Source organism: Mus caroli, unplaced genomic scaffold, assembly GCF_978045245.1.
Source record: "Mus caroli unplaced genomic scaffold, Mus_caroli_1 scaffold_6, whole genome shotgun sequence".
NCBI lineage: Eukaryota > Metazoa > Chordata > Mammalia > Rodentia > Muridae > Mus > Mus caroli.
The window spans coordinates 90,292,410-90,304,830 of record NW_028227261.1 but is presented as its reverse complement, the minus strand read 5'-3'; the positions used below and the strand labels follow the sequence as shown (position 1 = coordinate 90,304,830).

The window sequence follows — 12,421 nt, the reverse complement described above, 5'->3', positions numbered from 1 at the left end:
GTTTTTCTTCTACTCGTCCAGCCCCACCCACCCCTTCTAAGTCTTTCCCCTGAGACTGTTCCCACCATGGATGTTGGCACTTCATGCAGTACCCAGGCTTCTTTGGCATTCCTTTCATAGAGCAGAAGCCAGAGAGGTGAAGGTGGGCCTGAGGCAAGCCTCTGAATGTGTGGGAATGAGCCCCCCACCCCAGGAATCAAGCCTGGTTGCTTCTGGCATGTTCACTGAGGACCCCTTGGCAGCCTGCCATTATTTGAGGAGGCAAGGCAGCCAAGACAAGACGGAGGCTAATTACCTTGAGTAATAGGAAATTGGAAAGCAGTTATAAGAAGAGTGTCTAGGCCCCTAGCCAGGTAAGGACAAGGACCTTGGATGCCTAGTCTGGCTTCTGCCATTGGTCAAAGAGGACACTCCCACTCAAGATCACCCTGGACTTCAAATATCCAAGGGATAAGAAGCTGACCCCACTGTTAGGCCTTTCTGGGACCCTCTCCCTTTTCTGCTCTTGTTTGTTTTCATTCTAAGCAAAGCAAATGAAACAAACAAGGAAATTCAATTTAAATGGGGCACGGTTGCTGATGTTTCTGGTTTGTTACAGGAGGGTGAGCTTAGGACAGAAAATCAGCCTTGACTTTCACTCCTCCAATTGGTCTCACCCTGAAGCGCTGTGTAAAATTACATGGACAGAGGGGCTGCAAAAGCAATTTGCTTTACTAGGTAAGGCATAGAAAAGGAGTTTGGATGAGAGGGGGCAGAGGCAAAGATTCAAATAAGAAATAGAGCAAAGAGACTGATATGCACTCGGATAAATAAAAGGTCCAGAGAATAACAAATGGGAAGGAAAATGACAGACACAGACAGGAATCTATAGAGAAAATAACCAGAGAAAGTTTATAAGATAACGAGATACTAATAAGGGAACTGAGAGGCCCTGTATGAGGCAAAAAGGAAGGTGATAGAAGCAGAGAAGCTCCGAGAACCAGGAGTCCCAGGACTGGGAATGAAAATAGATCCCATGGCAAACCTACAATATCCAGAACTCTCAAGCTGTAGGGACTCATATATTTGGTTGTGAGCCTAGCCTTTAATGGCTGAGCCACCTCTCCAGCCCACTGTAGGGACTCTTATGTGCCTTCATTTTAAAGTTGCTACAACTTCAGACCAGACAGAGTAGATGGAGTTTCAGCCCAGCAGAAGTGGAAGGAGCTGGGAGTGCACCCAGGATAATTCATAGGCACAGTGATTCTCTTCTCTACTGTCAGTTGAATCTTTCTGGGAACTTGGATGTAAAGGTGAGTGGCTGACTGTGCTTGCTACATATGAAAACCTGGCTTTCTGAGCCTTCCCTCCTCTGAATCTGTCCCTTCCTCTTCTCTCTCTGTCCCAGAGCACTCCTTTTAGGGTTGGTCAGACCCAGTCTTGATTCTTGCAAACTAACTTCTCTGAAGTTGTCCTTGGAACAAAAAGAAGGAGGAGGAGAAGGAGAGGAGGATGAAGAGGAGAAGGATGGGGGAAACTAATAATAAAGGATTGAAATTGAAGATCGTTAACCTTTCCTGCTGGTCTCCTATGATCAGGCAATCTGAAACTCTGTGCATCTAGTATTTTGTATTCTTATTAATAAATTTCTCTGTTCTTAAAACTTGTCAGACAGAAGTGATTCTTTCAAAAACTTTTTCAAGAGGAAGAATTTGTCACTTAGAATAGTGAAAGATCACTTGTCTGGGATCAAGTTCTAAGCACAGAGGCAGAATCAGGATTCACACCCAGGCTAGCCTGTCTCCAAAGACTGTGTTCTTTATGATGCCACATGCAGTGTCTTTGGCTCAGAAGGAAAAAAAAAAAAAACAAATTGTGCTGATGAATGAGCAAGCAGAAAATAAGAAACCCCAAGAACAGACATGGGAGCTATTTTAAAACTCAAGATCAAGTTGGTCAGACTTCACGGGAGGACAGCCGCCAGTGGGATTGGAGACTGTTCCAAACAACACCCTAGCTCCCTGTCAGAGCAGCCCAGATTCCAATGCCATTAATGAAATCTATTTCAAAAAGAAATAAATAAAACAAAAGAGTGTCCAGAGATAGGAAAGGCAAACTCATGACAAGCACATTTCCAAAGCAGAGGAAAGAAGGTGACCCTACCTCAAGAGTCGGGAAGCAGAGAGGGTGCCAGTGAACTGGATAATGAAGAAATGAGGGAAAGTCTTTATCATTTAAAAGATAGTAGCCAATTCATCAGCTGTCAGTATTAACAGATTTGAGATATTTATAAACATATTTAATTGCTTTTTATATAACAGGACTGTAGACATTAGCTAAGTTAAAATCAAGTTGCTATAGTACCACCTAAAGACAGGGCTACTTGTTCTGACTTATTGGATAAGAGCCCACCAGGTAAGGCTCTGATCGGCTTGCTATACTCACTCATCTGACCCATAAATCTCAGGACAGATGAGAAGCAGGAGAAATTCATGAGTGCCATAATCTGGTAGCAACAGAAATAACAGTTAATAGTTGTTATATTCTAACTAGGGGCTCACACCAAGTAGCCTAGAAGGATTGATGGGCACATGAATGGGTAGAAACATGGAAAGTGAGAGAATAGGTAGCCTCGAGGTGCTATGCACATTCTCATAGAGAAAGAACTGGAGACTCCGAATAAACACAGATAAAGAGCAAGACATAGATCTGAACCTAGATCTATCTGCCTCTTGTGTATGCACTTAAGGAACAGCAGAGGTATTAGAAGTGAGCCACCAGGTAATGCTCTCAAAATTCCACTTTCTCAATAGCATCATAGATTCTAGTGTTAGAGAAGATCTGACAGCATTTATTTAGCTGTGTGCTTCCTGTATTGCAAAAAATGCAGTAACTGGAGCTCATTTACCCAACACTCATGATTCTGAAGCTTTAGGGTTGTATTCTCAAAATCCAGGTTCCAGTCCTATTACATTATGACTGTAGCCATTCTTTAAGGCTGTTTGTACATCATACTTCTCTGGTTAACTTGCCCAGATATATCTGTGTACTGCAGAACCTCTATTTCTATAGTATTCCCTGATTGAAGATAAAGTTTGAATTCTAACAACTCTGAGATCGTAGAGTCAGGGTTACAAGATCCAATTCTCAGTTCACAGTGATATTCTTGAGTTTGGTCTATTGATATATTTATATGGCAGCTTATTTAAGGTTATACAACTAAATATACCCAAATTATAAATATATAGCCTTTCTTATCACTGTTAGGTTGTAAGTCATCTGAGGATAGGCTCCTTTGTATCAGACATAGGCATACCCAAGAAGACCATAGTGCAGTATGAAGACATAAAAATAATCCTTAGAAAAAGTGGGAGTGAAAAGAGAGTTCAGCGTAAGAGTATATAAATAGATGGATGAATTATATGAATAGATAAGTGGAAGAAGAGACAGGATAGATAAATGGAGGTTAGGTTAATGGTTGAGTAGATGAATAAATAAATGATGCAAATAAAAGAAGTATTTGAATAATTGTTGAAAAGTTTAGCACCTCACCAATGACAGCTTTCTAAAGGAATAAAAGGAGGTGACCTGTGACTTCATCATTAACAATATGATGAGCAGGTCTCTAGAGCTCCTTATTGTTATTTATGATGCCTGCTTCCGAATGTGGCCATATTCATAGAGGGTGGAAACAAATAAAAAACCAAAATCAAACAACAACCAAAAAAAAAAAAAAAAACAAGCTTCCTATTTCCTCTTGTCTTACCAAATGAAGCTGGGAGTGAATTCTTTATGTTTGGATACAATTAGTCCAGTAAACTCTAACATATAGTTCATACAAATGTCTGTATATATGTATATTGTTACATACAGACATAAACACACACATCAAAGAAGATGTTTATGTGAACTGTATATATCAGTATAACTTAATATGTACATATATACATCTCATAGACATTATGGGAAAAAAAAAAAACAGAAAAAAGAGTAGGTAGGAATGACCAAGACAGCTCTCCCTCATAAGGGGCTCTGTGACCCTGTGTAAGCTTTTGTCCTTCTCTTGGTTGCAGATTATTCATCAGTAGAAAGAACAGAATAAAGTTTATTGTCTGGCTTCTGTGGGACCTGTAGCACTCACCTTGCATGCCTCACTGGGGTCTACATTCTAAGTAGAAGCTTCTAAACCTTTGGCTCATAAAGTTACATACAGACAAGTTAAGAAACATTGGGCTTCTCTGAAAAGAATGACTCCTGTTAGTGCTCCCAGCTTAAAGACGCCTTCATTGCTTCATCCTCCCCATGATCCCACCACCTCTTACTTGTAAAGACCATCTGGCTCCAGGCACTTGAAGATCACCGAGTAGATACTGACTTCAGGAACCTCTCCGTGGCTTCGACCAGCTGCTACACAAGATGTACCCAGGCCAGAAAGTAAGTCATCAGCAAAACTCAGGAATTCTCCTGAAAGGAGATAAAAACAAAAACAAAAACGAAAACAAAATCAAAAAGAACCAGATGAGCTCTTTAGTACAAGCCTTGGTGAAAAGAAACTACCAGGGGGAAATTTCAGATCTGAAAATATTGCAAAGTATTACCTACAGTACCTATTTGCTAAACAATTGATTGTTTTCTGAAGGTGGATTCTTGCCATGTAGCCAAGCCTGGCTTTGCAATTGTTATTCGTCTTCTTTATTCTACCCATTTTCAAAGATTATTGTTTTGAGCCACCACAACAGGCACATGATGAGTATTCAAATTTATGCCTGAATTTTTACTACCCATGAAATATAAACATTAATACTGAACTTTGTCAGATACAGCAAAGTTAAAAGGAAGTACATTGTTCTGTAACAAAATGCACGTAAGGTTAAGGGAAGTATTTCCCCTTTTGGTGTAGAGTAACTGTTGATCCTGTCACTGCCATTTTCTTCTGACTCCATGACCAAAGACTTTCTTCCCTAGACCTGCAGGTTTTTCCTTGTATACCAAAGGAGTTAGACTTAGCATAAAAGAGTCTTCTTAGCCGGGCGTGGTGGCGCACGCCTTTAATCCCAGCACTCGGGAGGCAGAGGCAGGCGGATTTCTGAGTTCGAGGCCAGCCTGGTCTACAAAGTGAGTTCCAGGACAGCCAGGGCTACACAGAGAAACCCTGTCTCAAAAAACCAAAAAAAAAAAAAAAAAAAAAAAAAGAGTCTTCTTATCACATGGGCATTCTTATGTGCTCATGCGAGATTCACAGAATGGTATTCGGAGGTGGATACAGATAAGTTAGGGAAAAAGAAATATGACTGATTAGTAGTGAAAGTCACAGGCACAGAAGATGGCAATGGAAGATATGCTAAGTGCTTATGAGTCCCTGAACTTTGTCCCTGCTGAAAGCTACCTTAACCATTGGATTTAAGGAAACAGTTGAAGTTAATCAGAAAGAGAACTTTACAAGGGGAGACTAAGAATCAAAATCTGGAAAAAGTAACTGAACTTTTAGAATCTAATAATTTATTATTATCTCAGACATGAGTTCATTGATTAATTTGAATAGAGAAACTGATTTCTGCACTTTAGTTTTCTGCAATGTAAGTAAAGTATTCTAATAATTCTCAAAAAGTAACATAGATAAATGTGTAAAGACAGTCTCATACTATTTAATCAGCACAGATTTAGAGAAAACAAAATATTCAACAATATAGAAATGTCTGCCAATTGTACCTCAATGACATAAAGAGATACTTTGTAAATATTAAAATAAGTTTTTGGGAGATATGAAGGTATATGAAAGAACATTTCTGAGATGCTTAACCTAAAATAATAAAAATAGGATACACAATTGTAGAATATCATTTTGTGAAAATTTCACACATACATGATTTTAAAATAGGAGGAAGAAAAATATAGCAAATGCTTACTAGTATTTTTGAAGTAAGATAATTAAAACTTTCCTATCTCATTTTTGCTTATTCTTTGTTTTAAAGTTGTCTTCAATAAAAAAAAACTATACAGCTATTTACAAAATGAAACAATAAAACCCTGAAAATAGATAAAGTAAGAGAACCTAAATAGCCCCTTCATTCCTTTCTAATTAAAATTTGGGTAAATTAAAAGCAAAACAAAAGCATGAGGAAGTATTTTACACCACACAGAATGAAGTGTTACAAATCCTCCCATCTATTGCTTCCATACTTATATTTATATAAAAGAGTTAATTAGGTACCATAAAGAGGGGATAATGTTTCTCCCAGAAGCCATAGGTGGCCAAATAAAAAGATGCAGGACATCACCCCTCAAGTTGTTGGTCATGGGAAAGCCATAAATACCCCAAACAATACAGGATATTACTAAGGCTCTTGATTGACTACCAGAGTTCTGTGATAAGATCCTTTTATTGAAAACATGATGCATGTTGGTTATAAGCCTCAAACAAATAAAATTAGTAACTGACCATAAAACTTCCCTCCCGCTGGCTAGCTTTCATGATACCAGAAGTTTCCATACAGGCTGCTTGATAGAAATGCCAACCACAGTGTTACCAAGCTATGAATCCTGTGAACTATAATAAAAGTTACAGGAAAATATGTGTCCATGGATGTAATAGTGGTACAATTATTATTGGAGTAACCAGCTATTTTCTGGGTGAACTTAAAGTCTACTTCACAGAAGAAAAGATATGCTTGGTATTGAAAAACTGGTCACAAATCAAAGGTTCAGAAGATCAAATGTCACTGTGATGGACATGCTACTATTACGTTACTAAATGAACACATTATTAAACTGCTCTCTAAATTCATATTTCTATACTCAAAAATTAAAACAGCTTTAGAATCTTCTTTGTGCAGTATATGGTCGGTAAAGTATAAATTTACAACTGTCCAAAATACTTATGATATCAGTTGAATTCTCAGCCACAAATGAATAATATACATTATAATCCCTCCTCTTCAAGGCTCAGAGACCATCATGAAATTGGGAGCAGAAACAATGTAAGGGCCTGAAGTCAGGAATAATTAGAGCAAATAGTGTCTTCTGGATGTGACAGGACTGCTGCCCTTATGAATTCATAATAGCATGTGGTTGACTGCACAATACATACAAAAGATCAAACCATTCAGCATTTAAGCTAAGGTAGAGATTGGCTTGAGAGCCCTCTCTCCTAACTAAGGAGCTATTGAGCTGATGTCTTTTGGGGGGAGGGAGTCAGCTTTCTTTAAGAGTGTGACCTCTGGCAGATCATCCATGCCAATGGATAGTTCTAAATCCCTGAGTATATGGGTAGCACACATTGGACTAGGTGGGTTGAAAATTTAGGGTGTGTAGAAGGAGTATATGGAGTGGGTTTTTGATTAGGGGAAGGAGCAGAATGAATATGATCAAAATGTACTGTATGTATGTATGTATTTAATACCTCAAAATTACTAAAATTGTTTTTAACTGTGTTACTCATCTGTGATATCTATGAACTTCAATAAAACCCAGCACAAAATCCCCAAGTGCGCAGTAGCGGCACATCATGCATACCTTAGCAGTAGCCATGAGCTCTGTAATTGGCATTAAGACCCACTCACAAGGAGGGAAATGAAATGGTACTAGAAGTCTAGTCAACAATCCAGGGCTGATTTTTCATGGATCTTAGAGGAGAACTTTTAGCCACCTCTTTACTATACCAGCATAATTCCTGACCAGATGCTAAATATTTGTCCTTGTACAGATAGTTAAGTATAGTCCTCATCTCCTATCAAGAAAAGTATTTTTTTTTTACAAAAGATCATCAAAATACAGAGTGTGGGCCTAGACCCCATGGATATAGCTACTATGGCTCAGGGAACATTGAGGAAGAGGGAGCAGAAAGATTTTAAGAGACAAGAGAATGCAGAAGTTTGCTCTAACACTATCACATAGTAATATCAGAACCTACACCCATAAAATCGCACATAAAATGACTGCCCAACATCACTTAGGAAATAAAGCAGAGTCTAAAACCCCAACAAAACAGAACAAACAAACAAACAACAACAACAACAAAACCCAAAGTTGTTAAGAAGCAGAGGCTTGTTGACCATGAAGAGGTAAATGGAGCTCTTATCTGTTATAGCCTTAGACAGTCCATGTGACCTGTTAGCCGAGTCATAAACCACCAAACCTTTCCATAGTAAGAGGTATCAAAGCAGAATATTATATGAGACTACAATTCAGAAAGAAAAGAGAGAAATGAATAGACGGAGGGTATTGTTTAACTTGGTCTCAGGATTGGAGATCTGGCTGTTAGTCCTTGTTTTCCTACAGCATGCTTCCCTGTCTGTCTGCTTTTCAATTTATTTCCAGATAGCCATTGAAGAAATTGGCTCCTCAGGAGGGAACTCACTATTCTTGTAACTAATATGAATTGGCGGACTAGAAGCCAAAAGATGGCTGGCATTCCTTTGCAAACAGGACACAGCTTTCCAGATAGTTCTATGAATCCCAGAATCATTTGGGCCATAGATTAAAGCCTCGTAAGCACGTGAGGTCACTCTAACTTCTATCTAGCTCCAAGGATTATAAATATAGCTCAAGTGAAAAAACACAGATGACCTGAACTAGAACAACTCCCAAGGAGAGCACTATAGAAATACATAGTACCCAGCAGTAATTGCGAGTATCTGCAAATAGTGACTGAATGAAATTGGAAAGGAACGGATACTTAGTATGTATTTCACTTTCCCCTGTTAATCCTTAAGGCAACTAACAAGTTAAATGCTATCTCTCCACAGTAAAGCATTCGGGAAAGTTACAAAAGGGCTGGGGGGTGGCTTAGGCTTGAACTTTTAATCTTCCAATGTGGAAGCATCATCTTTTATACTATGCTGCCTCCTAGAGAGGATTGAAATGGGATAGTGCTGGAAAGCTGGGTTTTTCAAAGCTATCCATTTTACAGTTGAGTTCATGCCACCCTCTTAGTGCTATAGGCTTGTGGAATGTGACAATAAAAGAAATGGTCCCTGACCTTATACAGCTTGTAATCTGACAACAGGAAGGGTTGTTAAATACAAGAACAGACACATAAAGTAAACTGTAAGATTGCTTTTTTTGGCTCTGTACTTTACACTGCAATGCAACAAATGTGGAGACAGGTGAATGAATGGCTCTTTAGTGTCCCTAAGAAAGGCCTCTGGTGACTTCTCTTTGCACAAATACAGATCAGAGGAATTCCTTCACATGTATTATGGTTCCACCACATACCATATTCTGAGTCTGGCAGTATCACAATCTACTAAGTACTAAAGTAATTTAGTACATAAGGGCCCAGGCTCTAAATTTATTCTACAGAGGACTTAAACCATTCATTGTACACCCCACACACACTGCCTGCTTTTGATAGCCTCCTTTCATCTTTGCATTTCTTTCTTTTTTTTTTTTTCCGTTTTTCGAGACAGGGTTTCTCTGTATAGTCCTGGCTATCCTGGAACTCACTCTGTAGACCAGGCTGGCCTCGAACTCAGAAATCCGCCTGCCTCTGCCTCCCGAGTGCTGGGATTAAAGGCGTGCACCACCACACCCGGCACATTTATTTCTTTTTTAATCTAGAGAAATATAATGGTGAAAAATGTAATATTGCAAATATGCAAGATGTCACATATGAAGTAATCATACAAATGCCCACCCAGCACGTGGGAAGAGCTCAAAATTAGCCATTATTGGTCTTGTTTGTATTCGTAGTTGCCACTACCACCATGTAAAGAGGAGTATTTTTAGAAATTATTTTGTCCATGTTCTTTACTTACTCATGGTGACTGGAAAAATGACATTGCCCTCACTATAGTCTGAATGAGATGAAGTGGCACCTTCTCTCTTTTAACATAGAACACAGCTTTTCTCAGGCAGCATGATACACAGAACCTAAGAGCTTTTCAATTGTCACTGAATGCCCTTCTCTCCAATTTCTGATTTCTTCAACCAATATGAACAGGGCACACACATTTCCTGCGATTTTCTATGTATTTGGGCTCTGGGTCAGGTGGAGAAGTCTACTCTGCCATCATCCTAAAACTTGCAATTTCTGAGATAGATATAAAGTCCACAACAGACAGAAGAGTTTGAAAGGGTCTCTAGAGTAATATATTCTAACAGTGCTTTGCAAATTACAAAAGATGAAACCTAGGGTGAGTGATGAACACCGTGGGGGGGGGACCTATATATAGCTTTCAATCATATTAGCAACGCAAGTATGATTGAGTTTGTTACTCGATATTTGAGTTATGTGCCTGTGTATGTTTAGGTTTACATACATGAGTGCATCAGTCGACTGAGGCCAGGGGCAACTGAATCTCCCTGGAGATAGTTTCAGGTGGTTGTGAGCAATCCTCATACAAGCTCTGTCCCCCGAAGAGCCAAAGAGTAATTTGTGCTCCTAATCATCGAGCCGTCTCTTCAGGCCCATTTAGTTTTACTTTAAAAATATGAAACTGTTTATACAAACTTGGCTTAGAGGGTTTATTCCAACTTTTTAAAATGAAAAAAAATGTGTGTGTTGTGAGTGTGTGTTATTGTCATATCTCACATATGGAAGGCCAAGAATAATTTAATTTTGTGGAATCATTCTTTTTTAATGTTGTCTTTTTATTTTTATTTATTTATTATTATTATTAATCATCCCATTTGTTTACATCTCAAATGATATCCCACTTCCAGGTTACCCCTCTACCATCCTCCCATGCCACATCTGCCCTTCCCCTTCCCTTTAGCCTGTATGGGAGTAACTCCCCACACTCTCCTGCCCCATGGTTCCAGCATTCTCCTACTCTGGGGCATCAAACCTCCCCGGGGCCAAAGGCCTCCCCTCCTGTTGCTGTTGGGCAAGGCCATCCTCTGCTATATTATATATCTGGTCCAATGAAGATGTGGATGCTTGGAGCTGAACTCAGGGAACCTGGTGGGGGAGTTAGCAGAAGGACTGGGGAAGCAGAGGGGGATTGTAACCCCATTGGCAGCACAACATAGGCTAGCCTGACTACCCAGTCCTCCCAGAGATAAAACTAGCAACCAAGGAATGTACTTAGAGGAATCACTAGTTACTCAGTTTACGCATGCTAATTGCAGCATTTTAAGCTTACTCAGGGGCCAAAAACAAACGCAGCTCTTTTGCATCTGAGCCTCAAGCACCCCCTGCTTGGCTACCGTACCTGTCTTCTCCTCCCTGGCATTATGCCAGGTCTCTTGGTAAAGACCTGTGAGACTGCAGTCTGCTGCTCTTGTCTCAACTTACCCTGTTCAAGTCTCTTTAACAGCTTTCTTTTCTGTTTTGTTTTGTTTCTCCTTTCTTGAAAGCAGATAGGGAGTTAGGAGTTGTTGTAAAGGAATGTGCCTGTTCCCCATTACAGCTCTTCAGGGGCTGCAACCCGAGTGGGCTAGAGCCAGACCCCCACACATTTCTTTATCCACTCACACTCTCCTTGTGTTCCACAGAAAAGGTTAACAGCCATTCTGCTGCAGATTCAGCATGAACCAAAAAAGCGCTGGGTGATTTTCTTAAAAGCCTCACCCCCTGCCTCTATCTTCTCCCTCCCTCTCCTTTCAGCAACCCACCAACCCTCCTGCTTGTTCCCCCCTCCTGCTCCTCCACTTCACCCCTTCTTTTCCTATTGGGTTGAGGTCACAGTCAAAGGTGGCCACTAGAGCAAATTGAAAACAGGTTGGGAACAAAGCAAGCAGAGAAATGCAAAATGGAAGGGGATCTCAGGTGGGAAGAAAGGTCTCCAAGTCTTGGACTCCACACTTTTCAGAAAATACCAGAACTTTTGGCGACTTCTCTGTAAACTGCAAATACCCTTGGGCAGGACAGCAAGAAGGTTCTCCCTCCCCACACTTCTCTGACTTTTAAATTGGACAAATGAAGACATGCATTCTGAGAGCTTATCAGTAGAAAAATATGCTTCAGGGCCTCACACCTATCAGCTCCAGTTGGTGTGTTTCTTCTACAACATGATGCTGTTTTAAATCACAGGAGCCAGTGATAATGATTCTTTCCTTTATTGTGATAGCAGTACGAAGTAAAGGAAACAGAGTTGGTTGAGGGGTAAAGGAAGTCTAGTTTTGAATCCAGACTCACCATTTATGAACTGTGTAGTTTATCCAGGAATGGATGACTATACTCTAAGAGGCAGCTTTTTCATCTGCAAAGGAGATGGGCATGTGTATTTCAGAGAACCAGGCAAGAAGTAAAGGAGCTAAGAGTATACATAATCCCTTGTTATAGGATGCTTTGTATATGTTGCTGGTCCTTCATTCCTGCTACCTGACTCCCAGCAGTTCTCAGTTATCTATGTGATGGATAAACTCATCATATTCAAACTCATTTGCTTTTCAAGGCACCATATAATACATCATTCTTCATTTCCTGGTACATTTGGGGAATATAAATACTTCTAAAAGATGAGAACTTGAAAGAAGAGAAACAAAGGAAGTGTTTATT

General features: G+C 39.8%; 1 protein-coding gene across 3 annotated transcripts in view; it reads right to left on the bottom strand.

Moving 5' to 3' along the window:
* Astn2 (astrotactin 2) overlaps window positions 1-12,421 on the bottom strand; it is a 1,028,198-nt gene that overhangs the window by 54,022 nt on the left and 961,755 nt on the right. For all 3 annotated transcript variants that reach the window (XM_021160104.2, XM_029476271.2, XM_021160105.2), the window contains one exon: window positions 4,302-4,443. In XM_021160104.2, the coding sequence (XP_021015763.1) occupies window positions 4,302-4,443 (142 nt within the window). The remainder of the gene's footprint in view (window positions 1-4,301; window positions 4,444-12,421) is intronic.